At 43.5% G+C, this 20,843-nt stretch overlaps 1 protein-coding gene and 1 non-coding gene across 5 annotated transcripts in view; one reads left to right on the top strand and one right to left on the bottom strand.

The window, feature by feature from the left end:
* The first annotated feature begins 1,467 nt into the window (after window positions 1-1,467).
* Window positions 1,468-20,843, top strand: part of TRAPPC8 (trafficking protein particle complex subunit 8) — a 113,441-nt gene continuing 94,065 nt past the window's right edge. Inside the window, exons 1-2 of one of the 4 annotated variants that reach the window (XM_055368284.2) lie at window positions 1,468-2,113; window positions 13,160-13,354. In XM_055368284.2, the coding sequence (XP_055224259.1) occupies window positions 1,957-2,113; window positions 13,160-13,354 (352 nt within the window). In that variant the 5' untranslated portion in view covers window positions 1,468-1,956. The remainder of the gene's footprint in view (window positions 2,114-13,159; window positions 13,355-20,843) is intronic. The other 3 variants (XM_055368285.2, XM_055368286.2, XM_055368283.2) reach the window with 3 other exon arrangements.
* Window positions 7,077-7,183, bottom strand: LOC129528474 (U6 spliceosomal RNA). Its single transcript, XR_008673699.1, has one exon. It is a non-coding gene; the product is annotated as a U6 spliceosomal RNA (small nuclear RNA).

Genomic DNA, 20,843 nt, shown 5'->3' with positions numbered 1-20,843 from the left:
GCAATGCAAATTGATAGCTTATCTTTACAGGTGGCCACCCCAGCCCGCCAGACACAAATGCATATCTGATTGTTCCCCTACCCCATTTTGTCTGTTATCTTATGAAAAATGCAGACTCCCACATTCTTCCTCTGCCCATTTTATGTCATCTTATGTAAAAAATGCAGATTCACTGAGCCAGACAAAGGCAAGAATTACTATTTTCTCCTACCGCCCCCTTACATGAAAACAGTGTGCTTCTCAATATCCCGCCCTTTCCCCTTTAAATTTGGAGCACTCAAAATCATCTTCGAAGAAAGGCATAGACCTGTTTCCTGGGCTCGTCCTTAACTTTGGCAAATAAATCTCCTAAAGTGATGGACACTCTTATAAATTAATCTGTAGCCAAGGCATGTCATCAATATGTCCTACTGTGCCTTCCTACCTCCCATTTATCAACTTACATGAGAAGCACACATCTTACTTGTCATAAATTATTACCATAGTGAAAACCTGAGGGTGTCAAGAAGTCGAAAAATTTGAGACATTGACGTTGGGGAAGACTCCTTTAATTAAAGCACCATAAAATCATGATAGAATGATACATTTTTCCTTGCCTTATATTTTTGGCATGCAAAACAGAAGGAGCTCAAACAATTGAGTGACACATTAGTAAAATTCCTTTCATTCATTTCTACTTACAAGGCACACACCATTGACCTCACCCCGTCCCCCACCTTTAAAACAATATTTGACCCGCGCCCCCCCACCTTTAAAGCAATCTTTGAAAAGTCAGGAATGAAAGCCGGTTCAGGACAGTACACAGTACACAAATACTGGCTTCCCCTACCTCCACCACCAGCAAGTAAACATCCTAGCACAGTGTAAAAAGGAAGAGGCTGAGGACGAACCACGCGGACATTTGCAGGCACACCCTTTCCCTGCGACCAACAAAAATGCAGTAGCGCAATTACACTCGAAGGAATTGCAGCACTCACAACAGCACACATTCTGTTCAATGGTTGAGTCCACATAAAGTGACAGTCCGTTTCTAAAAGCATGGCTGTATTTAAAGGACACATGGTCTGTTCAGGTCCGCTTCAGCGAAACCCCAAGCACTTCCGAGAGATCCACTCCCTCTCTCCGAGCAGGTGCCACTAGCTGCTCCGCCGGCGAGCGTAGGAAGCAGCGCGACCAACCAAATCGGTTGCCCACAACAGCCAGGGAGAGAGCCTTAGGGACGTCAAAAAGGCCAAACTGCGTGGGAAGCGAGCGTGCGCCTCCATCACCACGACAGCACCCGTCTCGAGGCTCCACCTGCCGCCAGTAGGTCGCTCTCAGCTCTGCTCTGCTAAGGGCGAGCTTGAGAACCCGGCCTACAGTTGTGCACCTCCCCGCGCCCCCGCCCCCGCCCCCGCCCCCGCCCCCGCCCCGCCCCCGCCCACCGCACTTGTAGCCCCGCCCCTCCCAGGGAGCTTCCGTCAGAATACTTCCGGCTCCAGCCTCCCAACCGGCCTCCGTCGCTTTTCACTTCCCTCTCCTCAGCTCTCTTCCCTTGCCCCTACCGTCTCCTTTAACAGTCACGTGAGGGACGCGCGCGGGGGCAGCTGGGAGTAGTACTGCCGGTTGGTCAGGGTTCGGCCTCAACATGGCGGTTCCGGCCGGGCAGTGACCAAGGTTTTGCCGTCCGAAGGACTAAGTGGTGACTGTCGGCGTCTCCACCTATCGGGGTGGAATGCGAGCACGCGGGGACGAGCGCTGAGAAGCGGCGGTGACGGGAAGGGGGGGTCAGTGGATTGTGCCCCAGAAACCGAAGCGGCGGCGTCTGTTCCTTCTACTTGTTTCTAGGCTCCAGTGCGTTCGGGGCCCCGCCCGGCCGGGCCAGGCCGGCGGGCGGCGGCGGTAGCTGCTGCAGCCGCAGGATAACCTCGCAGGGTGGGCCGGAGGGCGGGCGCCGCCGCTGCCTGTGCCGCGGCGATGGCCCAGTGTGTACAATCAGTGCAGGAGCTAATCCCGGACTCCTTCGTCCCCTGTGTCGCTGCGCTGTGCAGCGACGAAGCCGAGCGGCTCACTCGTCTCAATCACCTCAGCTTCGCGGAGCTGCTTAAGCCCTTCTCCCGCCTCACTTCCGAGGGTATGTGGTATCCTCCCTTTTCCAGTGGGCTCCCGCAAAGCCGTGGTCGGGAGAAGGAAGTTGCGGGCGGGCAGGGAAGAGAAGGGCAGTGTTTACGTCCTGGAGCCGGTACCGTGGCGTCTGGGGCTGTGGCCCCGCGGTGCTCCGGGGGCGGCTGGAGGAGGGACCGTGAGGTTGTCAAGACAGCGCAGTCCTAAGCTCCAGTTTCTCTGGGCACTTCCTTTCTTCCTCGGACAACCTAGGTCATTAAGTAATTGGTGCAAAGATAAACGTGAGTCTTCGAGAACGGCATTGAGACTGTTCTCCACGGCCATAGCGAAGGAATTAGGCACTTGCAAAGCAGCTAAGGTAGGAAAATGCTGCCTCTTAGACCGACAGGGTCTGAGTAAGGAAGACCTGTCATCCTCCCTTGGATGTTAAACTGGACTTTCAAAGTAGTTGTGGATGTTATTACATTCTTGTAGCGTTGAGGGTCATCTCTGTCTGAACTACCGTGTAGCTGTTTTACTAATATATTCTTCGCTATACGGTATTTTGCTTAATCTCTCAAGAAAATTAAAAGTATTATAAGAAGAATAAAACTCGAAGCAGCTTTTTGCCCTAAGGAAGAGGAAGCAAGCCCAAGTTGTGGTTAATTTAACCTGGATATTTGGAGTTATCTATAGTTATAGGGATGGAAATGTCTTTTGTTAATGAATGTCTTGTTAAGAAGCTACCCGTTTTCTCCAGTTTTGGATTTTTTTATTAGGAGAAAATAATGTGGTAAAGCTTCAAGCATGTTTTAGCCAATATCTTGCAAACAACAAAGTCCAAGTAAAGTTTTTTTTGTTAAGGTCGGTAAGAACTGAAGGTTTTCATAATAAGCCTGTGTCAGGCAAACGACTGTGATGTTTGTTAGCTTAATATGACTTATCCACAAAAAAAATCAGTGCTGTACCATTTTTGCGCTACCATGTTTTTTGGGAGAATAGTTCCATTATAAATTAGCTTTTGTTTTTAGCGGAGAGAGGGAGCTGTCCAAAAAAACAAAGTTTGGAAACTTTTGGATTTTCTTTAGCCTGTATCGTAGCCATCAGTCTCAGTTCCTTCAGTGTTGGACTTAACAAGAGCAACAAAATGCCCTACGTTTTTTTATTTTTTTGTTTTTTATTTATTTATTTATTTTGAGATGGAGTTTCGCTCTTGTTGCCCAGCCTGGAGTGCAGTGGCGCGATCTCAGCCCACCGCCACCTCCGCCTCCCAGGTTCAAGCGATTCTCCTGCCTCAGCCTTCTGAGTAGCTGAGATTACAGGCATGCGCCACCATACTGGGATAATTTTTGTATTTTTAGTAGAGACGGGATTTCTCCGTGTTGGTCAGGTTGGTCTCGAACTCCCGACCTCAGGTTATCTGCCCGCCTCGGCCTCGCAAAGTGCTGGGATTATAGGCGTGAGCCACCGCGCCCGGCCTTGAATTCCTAAAAAAACACAAACACTTGAGCTAGTTTTACTTTTATATGTGTACTCTTTCCTACTTTCTTAATAAATAATAATAATGCTAATACCTGATACTTGTTTTGTGTAACTTTTCTTTTTTAGTCCTCATTGAATCCTGTTATTGCAATTTGAAATTTGAGGACCTTGAAGCATAGAAGTGTTAATTTGTTCACAGTTTTGCGTCTGGGAAAGATTTGAAACAGGCAGTGTGACTCAAGACATTGTGTTCTTAATCATCTTATCTCCTGACAGTATTTAGAATTATGTATTTACACCATAGAGCAGTGCTGTCTAATTGAAATATAATGTGAGTCACAGGTATAATTAAAAAATTTTTGGCGCGGTGGCTCACGCTTGTAATCCCAGCTCTTTGGGAGGCCGAGGCGGGTGGATCACGAGGTCAGGAGTTCGAGACCATCCTGGCCAACATGGTGAAACCCCGTTTCTACTAAAAATACAAAAATTAGCTGGGCGTGGTGGTGGCCGCCTGTAGTCCCAGCTACTCTTGAAGCTGAGGCAGGAGAATCACTTGAACCCGGGAGGCACAGTGAGACTCCATCTCAAAACCAACCAAACAGACAACAACAACAAAAAATGTTAGTAGCCACGTTAAAAAAGTAAAAAGAAACAAGTGAAATTAGTTTTTTTGTTTTTTGTTTTTTGGAGATGGAGTCTTGCCCTGTTGCCCAGGCTGGGAGTGCAGTGGCGCGATCTTGGCTCACTACAACCTCTGCCTCCCAGGTTCAAGCGATTTTCCTGCCTCAGCCTCCCTAGTAGCTGGGATTACAGGTGCTCACGGCTTATTTTTGTATTTTTAGTAGAGACAGGGTTTCACCATGTTGGCCAGGCTGGTCTCGAACTCCTGACCTCGTGGTCCGCCCGCCTCGGCCTCCCAAAGTGCTGGGATTACAGGCGTGAGCCACCGTGCCCGGCCGAAATTAGTTTTAATACTATATTTTACTTAACTCAGTATTTCCAAAATGTTACTATTTCAATGTGTAATCAATGTGAAAAATATTCATGAGATATTTTACATTCTTTTTTATTGCTTAGTCTTTGAAATTTGGTGTGCCTTTTATACTTAACATCTCAATTTGTACTAGTCACATTTCAAGTACTCAGTAGCCATATGCAGCTGTTGCCTACTGTATTGGACAGTGCTGTGATAGAGGCTCATTGTCAGTACACTTCTGATTTCCTTCAGGAGACTGGGGAAGATTAGGGAAGGAGTTTTTTTGTTTGTTTGTTTTTTGTTTTGAGACAAGGTCTTGCTCTGTTACCCACGCTGGGAGGGCTGGAGTGCAATTGTATCACCATAGCTCCCTCACCCACTGCAGCCTCAACCTCCCAGGTTCTAGCTATCCTCTTGTCTCAGCCTCCCAAGTAGCTGGGACTACAGGCACATGCCATCATGCCTGGCTAATTTTTAAATTTTTTGTAGAGATGGGGTTTCTCCTCGTTGCCCAGGCTCGTCTCAAACCACTGCGTCCAGCCTAGTGAAGGAATTTAATGAGTTGGACGTTAGTGGATAGGTAGACAGTTGGTAGAAAGCAAGAGGGCAGTCATTCCCTATGAAGGAGTGGTCTGAGATTATAATGGTATGGGCAAAAGGTCTAAATTATGACTGAATGGTTGGGAAACAGGGAGGAAACTCTTACTGGGGTACAGAGTAGTAAGAGGATGCTTAGATAAAGGGAGGACCTTGAATTCTAGGAAAGGGATTTGCGATTTTATGTCTAATGGTAAATGGTAGTAGATTCTTGAGGGTCTGAAACATTTGGACATTAATGAGTTGAAAGTTTTGGAGATTAGTCAGTTGTGTGGTTTATAAGGATAGATATAAGTAGATACAAGTTTTACATTTCAAGATGAACATGGACTATGATAGTAGCATTAGAAATTTGGCAAAGAGGACTTAATTTTTCTTGGTTTTAGTTTTTTGCTGGTATAAATACATTTTAGAATTCTTTACCATCTAGAACAGGCTACTGTTTGTTTCAAGTGTGGGGATTCTTCAAAGACAGCTTTTTTTTTTTTTTTTTTTTGAGACAGAGCCTTGCTCTGTCACCAGGCTGGAGTGCAGTGGCGAGATAGATCTTGGCTCACTGCAAGCTCCGCCTCCCGGGTTCAAGTGATTCTCCTGCCTCAGCCTCCCGAGTAGCTGGGACTACAGGCTCGTGCCACCATGCTCAGCTAATTTTTCTATTTTTGGTAGAGATGGGGTTTCACCATGTTGGCCAGGATCGTCTCTATCTCTTGACCTCATGATCTGCCCGCCTTGGCCTCACAAAGTGCTGGGATTACAGGCATGAGCCACTGAGCCAGGCAACAGCTTTTCTTTAGCAAGTGAGGCATGAGAATATAATTTCAGGCAATGTAATTTAAGAATACAACTGACTAAAACCAGCTAACATTTCCTTAGAGGGAGAAAAAAAATGTTAAAAAAGAAGACTCAATTTCTGGCCTGTAGGTATGCCTTTACTTAGGGTAGAACTTTGCCTTGACTACTGAGTTATCAAGGAGTGTCAAGTACAGTGCCAAGTATTGTCAGGAGACTTATTTTTAGATTTTAGTAGAAAACACTTGGTTTAAAGCTATACCAAAGAGAGGGTTGATAGAAGAGATTTGAGTACTATTTGTGTGTAGGGCCTTCAAAATACAGTTTAGACTTGATGTATTACACAACGGAGAGCCATTTTAGGTTCCTTAGAGACATTTTAAAACCTGAAGAGTATTAAATTATGTTAAAATTAAATTATATTAAAATATATAATTAAATTTATTATATGTATTTTCTGTGATTGTTATGCTTGATGTATGTTTGAGAGTTAATGTAGTCACTGTTTGACACAAATTTTGAGATCCTAATACTCAAAGAATTTCCACTGGCCATGTTTCAAAGAGTCGTGGTATTAATATTAATTAATCAAGCAAACAACAAAAAATTAAAATTAAGTCTTGTTTTTGCTTAGTGATAGTTCTTTGATAGTTCTAAACAATGTTGCAATATATCATTTAGATGTTCTGTAAGTTTTAAGAAAATTTCACTTAAACACTAACTTGGAAGTATGTGGGTTATATATTATTTTATTTTGAAATTAAGGTTACTAAAGGGATTAAAAAGTAGGCCAGGTGCGGTGTCTTAGGCCTGTAGTCTCAGCACTTTGGGAGGCTGAGTTGGATGATAACCTGAGGTCAGGAGTTTGAGACCAGCGTGGCTAACGTGGCGAAACCCCATCTCTACTGAAAGTACAAAATTAGCCTGGTGTGGTGGTGGGCGCTTGTAGTCCCAGCTGCTCGGGAGGCTGAGGCAGGAGAATCACTTGAACTCGAGAGGTGAAGGTTGCAGTGAGCCAAGATTTTGCCACTGCACTCCAGCCTGGGCGACAGAGCGAGACTCTGTCTCAAAAAAACAACAAAAAAAAGTAGACTAGGATATAACTTTTGAAGGCTATTTAATATCTCCAGTTTTCTTAAATTTCTTTTTCTTTTCTTTCTGAATTCTTGAAAAACATTGTGTGATCCTTGTGCAGGAGCTATGCTAATCTTCTCTGTATCATTCCAATTTTAGTATATGTGCTGCTGAAGTGAGCAGTTTTTTTTTTGAGACAGAGCCTCACTCTGTTGCCCAGGCTGGTCTCGAACTCCGTGGCTCACTATAGCCTCAACCTTCTGGGCTCAAAATATCCTCCCTCATCAGCCTCACCAGTAGCTGGGGTTATGGGCGTGTACCACCACACCTGGCTAATTTTTGTAGTTTTTGTAGAAATGGGGTTTTGCCATGCTGCCCAGCTGGTCTCAAACTCATGGACTCAAGCAATTTACCCGCTTTGGATTCCCAAAGGGCTTTGATTACAGGCGCGAGCCACTGCGACCGGCCTTAAATTTCTTTCCTTTTCCTTTATTTTTATTTTTTGAGACGGAGTCTCGCTCTGTCACCCAGGCTGGAGTGCAGTGGTGCATCTCAGCTCACTGCAAGCTGCGCCTCCTGGGTTCACTCCATTCTCCTGCCTCAGACTCCTGAGTAGCTGGGACTATAGGCGCCCACCACCACACCTGGCTAATTTTTTGTGTTTTTTTAGTAGAGACGGGATTTCACCATGTTAGCCAGGATGGTCTTGATCTCCTGACCTCGTGATCCACCCGCCTTGGCCACCCAAAGTGTTGGGATTACAGGCGTGAGCCACCGTGCCTGGCTCCTTTTTTTTTTAAAAGACGGAGTCTTGCTCTGTCACCCAGACTTCAGTGCCGTCGCACAATCTCAGCTCACTGCAACCTCCGCCTCCCAGGTTCAAGCAATTCTCCTGCCTCAGCCTCCTAAGTAGCTGGCATTACAGGCACGGGCCACCACTCCTGGCTAATTTTTGTGTTGTTAGTAGAGATAGGGTTTTGCTATGTTGGCCAGGCTAGTCTCGAACTCCCAACCTCAAGTGATCCACCCGCCTTCGGCCTCCCAAAGTGCTGGATTACAGGCATGAGCCACTGCGTCTGGCCTCTTAAATTTCTTTTAGTTGGAAATATTTCATCAATCTTAACTACCATGTTTATATAATGAAGTAATTAATCTCCAAGGTGTGGAAGTACCAAACTTTGAATAAAATTCAAGTCAGTTTTTCAAAATTTGTTTTCATTTTGTTTTATTAATTTTTCGAGACAGGGTCTCACTTTGTCACCTAGGCTGGATACAGGGGGCATGATCATGGTTCACTGCAGCCTCGACCTCCTGGGCTCAAGCTATCATTCCACATTGGCCTCCTGGGTAGCTGGGATTACAGGTTTGCACCACACATTTGGCTAATTAAAAAAAAAAATTTTTTTTGTAGAGATGGGGTTTTGCTGTGTTTCCCGGGCTGTTCTTGAACTCTTGGACTCGAGCGATCTGCCAGCCTCGGCCTCCCAAAGTGCCTAGATTACAGGCTTGAGCCACTACACCCAGCCAGAGGGTTTTTTAATATGGTAAAGTTTTATATGTATAAAGTATACAAGATCCTCCTACCTTAGCCTCCTGAGTAGCACACAGGTGTGTGCCATCACACCCAGCTAATTAAAAAAATTTTTTATAGAGATGGGGTCTTGTGCCAGGTGTGGTGGCTCACGCCTGTAATCCCAGCACTTTGGGAGGCCGAGGTGGGTGGATCATGAGGTCAAGAGTTTGAGACCAGTGTGGCCAACATGGCGAAACCTCGTCTCTACTAAAAAAATACAAAAAGTTAGCCGGGTGTGGTGGCGGGCGCCTGTAATCCCAGCTACTCGGGAGGCTGAGGCAGGGGAATTGCTTGAACCTGGGAGGCGGAGGTTGCAGTGAGTTGAAATCATGCAGTTGCACTCCAGCCTGGGTGACGGAGCGAGACTCTGTCTCAAAAAAAAAAAAAAAAAAAAGAAGTGGGGTCTCTCTCCCTCTGTTGTCCAGGTTGGTCTTGAATTCCTGGGTGCAAGTGATCCTCCTGCTTTAGCCTCCTAAAATGCTGAGATTACAGGCTTGAGGCACTCACTGGGTGCAGTGGCTCAAGCCTATAATCGCAGGCTTGTTCATAAAGCCTGCTTTTTTTTTTTTTTTTTTTTTTTTTTTGAGATGGAGTTTCGCTCTTGTTGCCCAGGCTGGAGTGCAATGGCGCGATCTTGGCTCACTGCAACCTCCACCTCCCAGGTTCAAGCAGTTCTGCCTCAGCCTGCCGAGTAGCTGGCTTGAGCCACTGGGTGCAGCGGCTCCAGCCTGTAATTGCAGACTTATTTACAAAGCCTGTTTTTGTTTTTTTTTTTTTTGGTTGGTTGGTTGGTTTGTTTTTGAGGTGGAGTTTCGCTCTTGTTGCCCAGGCTGGAGTGCAGTGGTGCAATCTCAGCTCACTGCAACCTCCGCTTCCAAGGTTCAAGCAATTCTGCCTCAGCCTCCCTGGTAGCTGGGATTACAGGCATGCGCCACCACGCCTGGCTAATTTTGTATTTTTAGTAGAGACGGGGTTTCTCTATGTTGGTCAGGCTGGTTTTGAACTCCCAACCTCAGGTGATCCACCCGCCAAGGCCTCTCAAAGTGTTGGGATTACAGGCATGAGCCATCGCGCCCGGCCTAGCCTGTTTTCTTTGTACAGTTTTATATGCTGGGTAAAAGCATAAAAGATGTCATTATTTTCAAAATACATTTTATTTATTTATTTATTTATTTATTTATTTATTTATTTATTTATTTATGAGACGGAGCCTCTCTCTGTTGCCCAGCAGGCTGGAGTGCAGTAGTGTGATCTCAGCTCTCGTTGCCCAGGCTGGAGTACAATGGTGTGGTCTCGGCTCAGTGCAACCTCTGCCTCCCGGGTTCAAGCGATTCTCCTGCCTCAGCCTCCAGAGTAGCTGGGATTACAGGCACGTGCCACCATGCCTGGCTAATTTTGTATTTTTAGTAGAGACGGGGTTTCACCACGTTGGCCAGGCTGGTCTTGAACTCCTGACCTCTGGTGATCCGCCCGCCTCGACCTACCAAAGTGCTGGGATTACAGGTGTGAGCCACTGCGCCCAGCTATGAAGCAACTTTAAGGAAAATACTTGTCCAATATGTTCCTAAGGATATCAGAAATGCACCATAGTTTTTTTTTTTTTTTTTTTGGTTTCTCTGCTGCATAATTAGACCGACTGGGAAGTTTAGGGAGAGAGGCTGGTATGTTTATTTAAGTTAGAAAACATAACAGTTATAGAAGAATGCAGATAATACAAGAAACATCCACCTCCCCACTACCCAGAACTAACAAATATTAACCCTCCATCATATTTGCTTTTTATCTTTTCTTTTAAAAAAAAAAATCAAACATTATAGGACAGACTTCCCAGGTTGAAGTTTTCTTTCTACCTTATCTTAGTCTCTTTTCTTTCCTTCCTTTTATAGGCAACCACTATCATAGAATTTGCATGTACCATTTTTTTTTTTTTTTGAAAGGGAGTCTCTGTCGCCCAGGCTGGAGTGCAGTGGTGTGATCTTGGCTCACTGCAACTTCTGCCTCCTGGTTTCAAGTGATTCTCTTGCCTCAGCCTTCCAAATAGCTGGGAATACAGGCGCTTGCCCCCACGCCTGGCTAATTTTTGTATTTTAGTAGAGATGGGAGTTTCACCTTGTTGGCCAGGCTGGTCTCGAACTCCTGACCTCAAGTGTTCCGCCCGCTTCAGCCTCCCAAAAGTGCTGGGATTACAACAGTGAGACACCATGCCCGGCTGCATGTATACTTTTTGTGTATCTATATTTATATTTACAATATAAATACACATTTGTACCACGTACAGTATTTTAAAAACGTTTTTGAGTCATTTTTTTAGTAAAAAATATTAGAAATCAGTAGAACACATAGGAAATGTAGAAAAGTTTGTATGCATATAACTTTATTTAAAATATAGGCAGGCCTTGATTTTGGTATAAGGCATTTTCCATTGAGAAGAATGTGTCATTCTTTATTTGTAGGTCCCCAGACCACTTTCCCAAAGTTGCCTCTTATTTGTATGTGATGATAACCCATGGTGCAGTTGAAGTAGGTGATGTTGTATCTGCTGCTGCTGCTATACCGCCGTCATTATGCATTGTTGAGCATGGTGCTCAGTGCTTTGCAATTACTGTCTACCAATAGTTCACCTAAATCCCTAAAATGACCCGTGAAGTAGATAGCAATCACATGTGCAGATGAGGAATTTGAAGCACAGAAGGGTTAAGTTGTTCAGGGTAGCCCAGATGATAAGTAATGGGTTGGGATTTAAATTAAGGTCCAACTCCAAAAGCTGGGTCCTCAATCGTTATAATGGACTCCTTTTTTTTTCTTTTTTTTTTTTGAGACAGAGTCTCGCTCTGTTGCCCAGGCTGGAGTGCAGTGGCGCGATCTCAGCTCACTGCAAGCTCCGCCTGCCGGGTTCACACCATTCTCCTGCTTCAGCCTCCCAAGTAGCTGGGACTATAGGTGCCCAACACCACGCCCGGCTAATTTTTTATGTTTTTAGTAGAGACAGGGTTTCACCGTGTTAGCCAGGATGGTCTCGATCTCCTGACCTCGTGATCTGCCCGCCTTGGCCTCCCAAAGTGCTGGGATTACAGGTGTGAGCCACTGCGCCCGGCTTTTTTTTTTTTTTTTTTTTTTGAGACGGAGTCTCACTCTGTCGCCCAGGCTGGAATGCAGTGGCGCAATCTTGGCTCACTGCAACCCTTCGCCTTGGCTCACTGCAGCCTCCGCATTCAAGTGATTCTCCTGCCTCAGCATCCCCAGCAGCTGGGATTACAGGCGCCCGCCACCATGCCTGGCTACTTTTTGTATTTTTAGTAGAGACGAGGGTTCACTATGTTGGCCAGGCTGGTCTCGAACTCCTGACCTCAGGTGATCCACCCACCTCGACCTACCAAAGTGCTGGGATTACAGGCGTGAGCCACTGTGCCCAGCCCTGTAATGGACTGCTTTTAATGCTACTGTGGAACATTTTGTCTGATTATGTGAAAAAATATGCTCACATTTTGTTCTGTGGACTGTGGACACTGTCTTCTTGCTATAATTGCCTCAGAACCTATTCCCTGTCCTGAAGCTCTGAACTACTTACTGGTTATAAATTGTATAGGCTGAAACAAGGACTATAGGACGGTGGAGGCAGGAAGTATTAGGGTGGTAAAGGGATCTGGACATTGTTTTTTTGTTGTTCTTGTTTTTTTTTTTTTTGAGACCAAGTCTCACTCTGTCACCCAAGCTAGAGTGCAGCAGTGCAATCTCGGCTCACTGCAACCTCCGCCTCCCGGGTTCAAGCAATTCTCCTGCCTCAGCCTCCTGAGTAGCTGGGATTACAGGTGCCCGCCACCATACCCAGCTAATTTTTTGTATTTTTACTAGAGACAAGGTTTTGCCATGTTGGCCAGGCTTGTCTCCAACTCCTGACTTCAAGCTGTCTGTCTCGGCCTCCCAAAGTGCTGTGATTATAGGCGTGAGCCACCGCGCCTGGCCAGAGTTTTTTTTTTAAGTAGACTCTATTTTTAAGACCAGTTTTAGATTAATGGCAAATTTGAGCAGAAAGTACAGAGTTTCTACATACCTCTTGGCCCTGCACATGCACAGCCTCCACCACAGCATCGTGCACTGGAGTGGGCATTGATTTTTATGAGAGTGAAAAAGAGGCTAAGAATGCAGGCCGACTAGGGAAAGAAGAAGGAAGCCCAAGTGCAACATTTTAACTCCCCTTTCTTTTTCCTTTTACTGTTTCTAGTGTTAATACCACAGACCTTACGCTGCCTTGGACCAGCTTTAGTGTGAGGTGAGAATTAGGGAAGTGGTATGGATAGTAGTTGGTTTCTGGCAACTCCAAACATAGGAAAGGAGAGGACCTACAGTAGGAAAGCTGAGCAGTAGTGAGAGGGGAAGGAATCCTGCGGTTAATAAACTGTCTAGCTAGCCCTTTTGGTATATGAGGGAATGTTGTCAACCATTTATATTTCTGGAAGAACGTTCCACTTGGAATTGCTGGCTTCTGCTTTGTACATCCTTTTTGTTTGTAAACCATCAGCCCAATTTTGGGTTATTATGCATTGTATAGAATTAATTTCAAGTTTTTTTCTTTTTTTTCTTTAAAGTTCACATGAGAGATCCTAATAATCAACTTCACGTAATTAAAAATTTGAAGATAGCAGTAAGCAACATTGTCACCCAGCCACCTCAGCCTGGAGCCATCCGGAAGCTTTTGAATGATGTTGTTTCTGGCAGTCAGCCTGCAGAAGGATTAGTAGCTAATGTGATTACAGCAGGAGATTATGACCTTAACATCAGTGGTATGTAACAAGGTTTATTGTTATTTTTTGAGTGAAATTTCGTTTTGTTAGAAAAAGCGATTCTATGACTTGGGAGATGATCAACATGTATTTAAGAGCTTACTAAGTGCTAGGGCCTGAGAATACAATGTTGAAAACAGTCCTAGGAGCTTTGCCTATTTATTATTTTAGGACCTAAAGTAGTATATAGAACATATGCATAATAAATATTTGTTGAATGAAAGAACTAACAGTAAATTAAAAAAATTCTTTTGTGACATAAGTAATATTATAATTAAATAAGCATTAAGTTTATTGTATTTTTATCTTGCTTGGTGTTAAGTGGAGGAAATGTTTATAAAATGCGTAAATATGTAATCTGTTGTGAGTACGTCTTTAACTTGAATGGTAAATGTTTTCATAACAAGCTTGGTAGGTAAAATCATATATGTACATATGTATTTTATTTTTTAAATTAAATTTTTATAGAGATAGGGAGTCTCATTATGTTCCCCAGGCTGGTGTTAAACTCCTGACCTCAAGTGATCCTCCTGCTTAGCTTCCCAAGTGCTGGGATTACAGGTGTGAGCCACTGTTCCCAGCCTGAAATTATATATTAACATGTAAAGTGAATTAGAAGTATTTGGTCTAACTGTTTTCCAATATTAAAAAGTCTTAATTGACATGGGGTAGATATTTTAGAGGGAAAATATTCAAAGTACATCATCAAATTAACATACTTCAGCAGTCTAATAAAGTAATCTTTTTAGGCCAGGATAGTTTATAATCTAATACTTTAATACTTCCTAATTTCATATTTAAAGATTTTCCTAAGCAGCCAGGCGTGGTGGCTTACCCCTGTAATCCCAGCACTTTGGGAGGCCAAGGCAGGCGGATCACTTGAGGTCAGGAGTTCAAGACCAGCCTGACCAACATAGTGAAACCCCGTCTCTACTAAAAATACAAAAATTAGCTGGGTGTGGTGGCAGGTGCCTGTAATCCCAGCTACTTGGGAGGCCAAGGCAGAAGAATCGCTTGAACCCGGAGGCAGAGGTTGCAGTGAGCCAAGATGGCACCATGGCACTCCAGCCTGGGCAACAGAGCGAGACTGTTTAAAAAAAAAAAAAAGTTTTTCCTAAACATATGCAGAGAATTTGAAACAGGCATATGTTAGGTCACCAAGTTAGTTGTTTGCTCTTGTATAGTTAAAAATATTTGTAGAATTATTTCGTTTAAGTGTTCTGTATTTTTTTCTTTTTTCTTTGCCTTTAGTTTTAATTCCAGCAAGATGAGTCAACTTGATAATTTTAAGTTGAGAATATTATGGTTATCTTTACCAGTCAAAAACATCTGAATTTCTTAACAGTTCCTAGCATGTTTTCAATATGAAGCAAAAATTTGGGTATTTCTTGGAGAAAGGAATAGAATTTGAACTGTTATTTTTCTCCCATCAGTGTTGTAGTGTGAAGGGCAATGAATCAAATGCCAGAGTGTCCAAGTTTTTATACTACCATAGTCATTAGTTAATTAGATAACCTGAATAAATCACTTAGTGTTTCTTTTTCTTTTTATTTATAGTATTTTTTGTGACAGGGTCTCATTCTGTTGACCAGGCTGGAGTGCATTGGTGCTATCACAGTTCACTGTAGCCTCAACCTCCCTGGGCTCAGGTGATCCTCTCACCTCAGCCTACCAACTATGCCAGGCTAATATGTTTTTTTAAAAGAGACAAGGTCTCTCTCTGTCACACAGGCTGGAGTGTAGTGGTGTAATCATTGCTCATTGCAGCCTTGAACTCCTGGACTTATGCAATCTTCTCACCTCAGCCTCCCAAGTAATTAGGACTATAGCTGCACACCACCATGCTTGGCTAATTTTTAAATTTTTTTGTAGAGACAGGGTCTCACTATGTTCAAGTGATCCTCTCACCCTGGCCTCTCAAAGTGTTGAGATTACAGGCATGACCCACTATGCCCAGCCAAGTCACTTAGTGTTTCTGAGACTCTGTTTCCACCTCTGAAAACAGGAGTTTGGCTGGATTCTTTTCTTTTTTTTTTCTTTTTTTTTTTTTTTCACTTTTTTTGAGACAGAGTCTTACTCTGTCACCCAGGCTGGAGTGTGGTGGCATGATCTTGGCTCACTGAAACCTCCACCTCCCGGGTTCGAGAGATTCTCCTGCCTCAGCCTCCCGAGTATCTGGGATTACAGGTGCCCACCACCACGCCCAGCTAATTTTTTGTATTTTTAGAGGTGATGGAGTTTCATCATGTTGGCCAGGCTGGTTTCGAACTCCTGACCTCAACTGATCCACCTGCCTCAGCCTCCCAAAGTGCTGGGATTACAGGCGTGAGCCACCACTCCTGGCCTGGCTGGATTCTTTCTTAAGGCCTCTCGTAGACCTTTATATGTGATTCTGTTTTGCAGGATCTTAACAAGTTTGTTAGTCATGCAACAAATATTTATTGATTTCTGCTATGTGCTTTGTATTGAGATACAGCGATGAACAACACATGCTTTAAAGTTTATAATCTGGTAGGGAGACAAATGTGTTAATCAGTAATCATAGTAAGGTCTAATTTAATTTATAATACGTTAATATCACAATACATTGTAATAGAGCTGTGGCATATCTGGTATGCCAAAAGTGCTAAAGGGGCACAGAGAGGGATTACCTATCATTTAAAAAACAAAAATATCTTTTTGTCTTATATTTATTTCTTTTATTTTTTTTTCTTATTTTTAAGAGATAGGGTCTTACTCTATCACCCTGTTTAAGGCTGGTGTGCAGTGGTATGATCATAACCCACTGTAACCTTGAATTCTTGAGCTCAAGGGGTCATCCCATCTCAGCCTCCTGAGTAGGTGGGACTATAGGTGTGTACTATGCTTGGTTAATTAAAATTTGTGTGTGTGTGTGTGTGTGTGTGTAGAGATAAGGTCTCACTGTGTTTATTAGCAGGCTGGTCTTGAACTTCTGGCCTCAAGCGATCCTCCTACCTTGGCCTCCCAAAGTGCTGGGATTACAGTTGTGAGCCACTGTGCCTGGCCTATGTATTTTTTATTTTATTTAATATTAATTTAATTTAATTTTATTTTATTTTATTTTATTTATTTATTTATTTTTTGAGACGGAGTCTTGCTTTGTCGCCCAGGCTGGAGTGTAGTGGCACGATCTTGGCTCACTGCAACCTCTTCCTCCTGGGTTCACACGATTCTTCTGCCTCAGCCTCCTGAGTTTCTGGGACTACAGGTGTGCACCACCACACCCGGCTAATTTTTGTATTTTTAATAAGAGATGGGGTTTCACCATGTTGGCCACGTTTGTCTAAAACTCCTGACCTCAAGTGATCTGCCTGCTTTGGCCTCCCAGAGTGCTGGGATTACAAGCATGAGTGACCAGGTCCACTCATTTGCTATGTTGCCTAGGCTGGTCTCAAACCCCTGGCCTCAAGCAGCCACCTCTCAAAGTGCTGAGATGACAGGAATGAGTTCAGATGCTGACCAAAAGTATCTTTTTCATACTGCAAATATTTTGCTAACCTCCAAAGCCCATATACCTGTTACTTTTAATTTATTAAGGCCAGGCATAGTCGCTCAGGCCTCTAATCCCAGCGCTTTGGGAAGCTAAGGTGGGAGGATCACTTGAGGCCAGGAGTTCAAGACCAGTCTGGGTAACATATTGCGGCCCCATCTGAAGAAAATTTTTTTAAAAAAATTAGCTGGTGGCTGGGCATGGTGGCTCACGCCTGTAATCCCAGCACTTTGGGAGGCTGAGACGGGTGGATCACTTGAGGGCAGGAGTTCCAGACCAGCCTGGCCAACACAGTGAAACCCTGTCTCTACTAAAAATACAAAAATTAGCCAGCAGCGGGCACCTGTAGTCCCAGCTACTTGGAAGGCTGTGGCAGGAGAATCGCTTGAACCTGGGAGGCAGAGGCTGCAGTCATCCGAGATCACGCCACTGAACTCCAGCCTGGGCAACAGAGTGAGTCTCAAAAAAAAAAAATTAGTTGGGTGTGGTGGTGTATACCTGTAGTCCCAGCTACTCAGGAGGCTGAGGTGAGAAGATTGCTTGAGCCTGCGAGGTCAAGGGTGCAAAAAGCTGTGATTGCGCAACTGCACTCCAGCCTGGGTGACAGAGCAAGACCCTGCCTCAAAAGAAAAATAAATTTCTCAAAATGATATGTGTACATAGACAAAATGATAAAAAGACTTAAAGGAAAAAACAACAGTGATCTGTACCTTGCCCCACCAATTTCTGTAGTCTTTTCCTCGGGTATTGATTATGTGCTTCTAAGTAATATTTTTATATGGCTGTCTATGGCGTAATAAGTTTTAAATTTAAATAAATTTTATTTATTGACTTCTCATTATCATTGATAAGGATTTGGCTTAATTACTCTCCATCCTTTCCACTCCATCTCATAGTTTTTGGTTAATATTCACTGCTTATAATATGACTAAATGTCATTCACTTCTTCACTGCTTAGCCAATTATTGGGGTTTCTGATACAGTATTTTGTGTTTTCAGGAGTTAGTAATTGTCTTTTTAAAAACATCTTGTGGTGGCTCACGCCTGTAATCCCAGCACTTTGGGAGGCTGAATCACCTGAGGTCAGGAGTTCGAGACCAGCCTGACTAAAATGGTGAAACCCTGTTTCTACTAAAAATACAGAAAATCAGCTGGGCGTGGTGGCACGCTCCTGTAATCCCAGCTGCTTGAACCTGGGAGGCGGAGGTTGCAGTAAGCCGAGATCCCACCATTGCACTCCAGCTTGGACAACAAGAGCGAAACTCTGTCTCAAAAAAAAAAACCAAAACAAAACATCTTGCTCAGTTCTTTGTGTCTGTTGCTAGTTTCTCAGACTTCTTCAACTGTATTTTCTACTCGAGAGATTAATTTGTCAAATAACCCATTTATCAATAGCTCTTTCAAGAAATCTCTATTGTTACTGCATATATTCTCATTAAGGATGATATTCCTATGTGGTAAAAATTGGTCCTTGGGGGACAAAAAAATCTTAGCTATTACAGTGGTCTGTGGCTCTCCAAAGGGTCTCCACGCATAAATAGATACACAATACAATTGTGGTGTTATTTTAAAAAATACTTTAATCGGGGGAAAGGATTGATTAGAAAAAAGCTGTAAAACACAGAGAATATAATGAAATAAAAGCTGGGAAATGGTGTTCAGTTTTATGTCGGACTGGTTGCTGTCGGAGGCCCACTCCACAGCTGTCATCCTGAGGATTTCCTTCCCTTCACTCCTATGTAGTATTTCATTTATATATATTTTCTGCGTATTTCCTTAGTATGGTGAAGGACATCTCTAGTAGCTTCCTGAGAAAGGATGCATGGAAAATAAAATTTTTGAGGAATGAATGTTGGAAAATGTTCTTATTTTATATACTTGATTGATGGTTTGACTGTGCACATTGTTAGTTATAAATCATTTCCCTCAGAATTGATCCACTTTCTTTTAGCTTCAAGCATTGCTCCTAAAAAAGCTAGAAGCCATTATATGTATTACCCCCAGCCCTCCAGCTGTTAGAAGTTTTTGAAGGTCTTCATCCCTGCTATTTTGAAATTTCACGTTGGGGTTTATAACTCCTTTTTCACTTATTTTACTGAGTAGCTTCTTTTGACAGTCTGGTTATGCACTTTTTAGCCCTGAGAAACTATCTTGTATTCTTTCTTTGTTAATTTCTCCCTTATTGTTCTCTCTGTTCTTTCTGAAACTACTGTTAGTTGGATGTAGAACTTCCTGAGTTGATCCTCTAATGTTCTTTTTTTCTAAAATTGTCTATCTCTGTCTTTTTATTTTTCTGGGTGTGAATATCCTTGACTTTATCTTCTGATCTTTCTATTGAAGTTTTAATGTTTGGTGTCTTTTTGGGGTTTTTTTGGAGCTATTTTCTTCTCTAGATTTTCCTTTATTGTGACATGCTATTAAGGTTTTATGTTATAGTGTCTTAACTCTGAAGATAGTAATAAATTGTTGTTGGCTGTTTGTTTTTTTAAGTTTTCTTCTATCCTGTGCCTTTTTTTTTTCATTCGTATTATTTTTATTTGTTTTGATTTTTTTCATGTTGGACACTTACCTCAACTGTTTGGTTAGACCAGGCATTATTTTCTATTTCAAATTGAGGCATTAAAACCCTGACTGAGTATAAGAAAGCTTATCAGTTAGTAGACTTCTTTATTGGGTGGTAAGGCTAAGAATAGGTTTAAGGGTTGCCCAATTTTTATTACTTATAGTTTTTTTCTTTGAGGCCATTTAGTTTATCCAGAGAAGGATTCTGAAATCTGCTCTCTGGCTGTGTCCTGGGCCTTTTTTTTCTATTAAAGTGGTTTGGCAGATCATTTATAGGAACAACATAGTTATGATTTGGTTGTGGGAAATTGTTTTATCTAATTATATTACTTGCATTCTCAGATCCCTGCCAACATCTCCTCATATGGGAGGATTGATTGCTATTTGCATTTAAAAGCAGGTGGAGGCAATTACTATAGCTTAACTCTTCAGGCGGATTTTTTTTTTTTTTTTTTTTGAGATGGAGTTTCGCTCTTGTTGCCCAGGCTGGAGTGCAGTGGTGCGATCTTGGCTCACTGCAACCTCCACGTCCCGGGTTCAAGCGATTCTCCTGCTTCAGGCAGATTTAAAAAAATTAGTATTATTAATTGTATATTTAGTGGAGACAGAGTTTCATGATGTTGGCCAGGCTGGTCTTGAACTCCTGGACTCAAGTGATCCACCTGCCTTGGCCTCCCAAAGTGCTGGGATTACAGGTGTGAGCCACCACTCCTGGCCATTTTTTTTTTTTTCGGTGGGGAGGGATGGAGTCTTGCTCTTTCGCCCAGGCTGGAGTGCACTGGCACGATCTTGGCTCACTGCAACCTCTGCCTCCTAGTTCAAGCAGTTCTCCCTACCTCAGCCTCCCAAGTAGCTGGGATTACAGGCGCCCACCACGACGCCCAACTAATTTTTGTATTTTTGTTTTTTTGAGACGGATTCTTGCTCTTGTTGCCCAGGCTGGAGTGCAATGGCGCGACCTCGGCTCACTGCAACCTCTACCTCCCAAGTTCAAGCAATTCTCCTGCCTCAGCCTCCCAAGTAGCTGGGATTACAGGCACCCGCCACCACGCCTGGCTAATTTTTTGTATTTTTAGTAGAGATGAGGTTTCACCACGTTGGCCAGGCTGGTCTCAAACTCCTGACATCAGGTGATCCACCCACCTCAGCCTCCTAAAGTGCTGGGATTATAGGCATGAGCCACCACGCCTGGCTAATTTTTGTATTTTTTTAGTAGAGGCAGAGTTTTGCCATGTTGGCCAGGCTTGTCTTGAACTCCTGACCTCAGGTTATCCTCCTGCCTTGGCCTCCCAAAGTGCTGGGATTACAGGCATGAGCCACCACACCCGGCCTTATTATTTTTAGAACTAGAGATAGGGTCTCACTAAGTTGCCCAGAGTGGTCTCGAACTCCTGGGCTTAAGTAGGATAAACTACA

Source organism: Gorilla gorilla, chromosome 17, assembly GCF_029281585.2.
Source record: "Gorilla gorilla gorilla isolate KB3781 chromosome 17, NHGRI_mGorGor1-v2.1_pri, whole genome shotgun sequence".
NCBI classification, from domain to species: domain Eukaryota; kingdom Metazoa; phylum Chordata; class Mammalia; order Primates; family Hominidae; genus Gorilla; species Gorilla gorilla.
The sequence above is the reverse complement of the archived record's forward strand: the minus strand, read 5'-3'. Positions and strand labels throughout refer to the sequence as shown.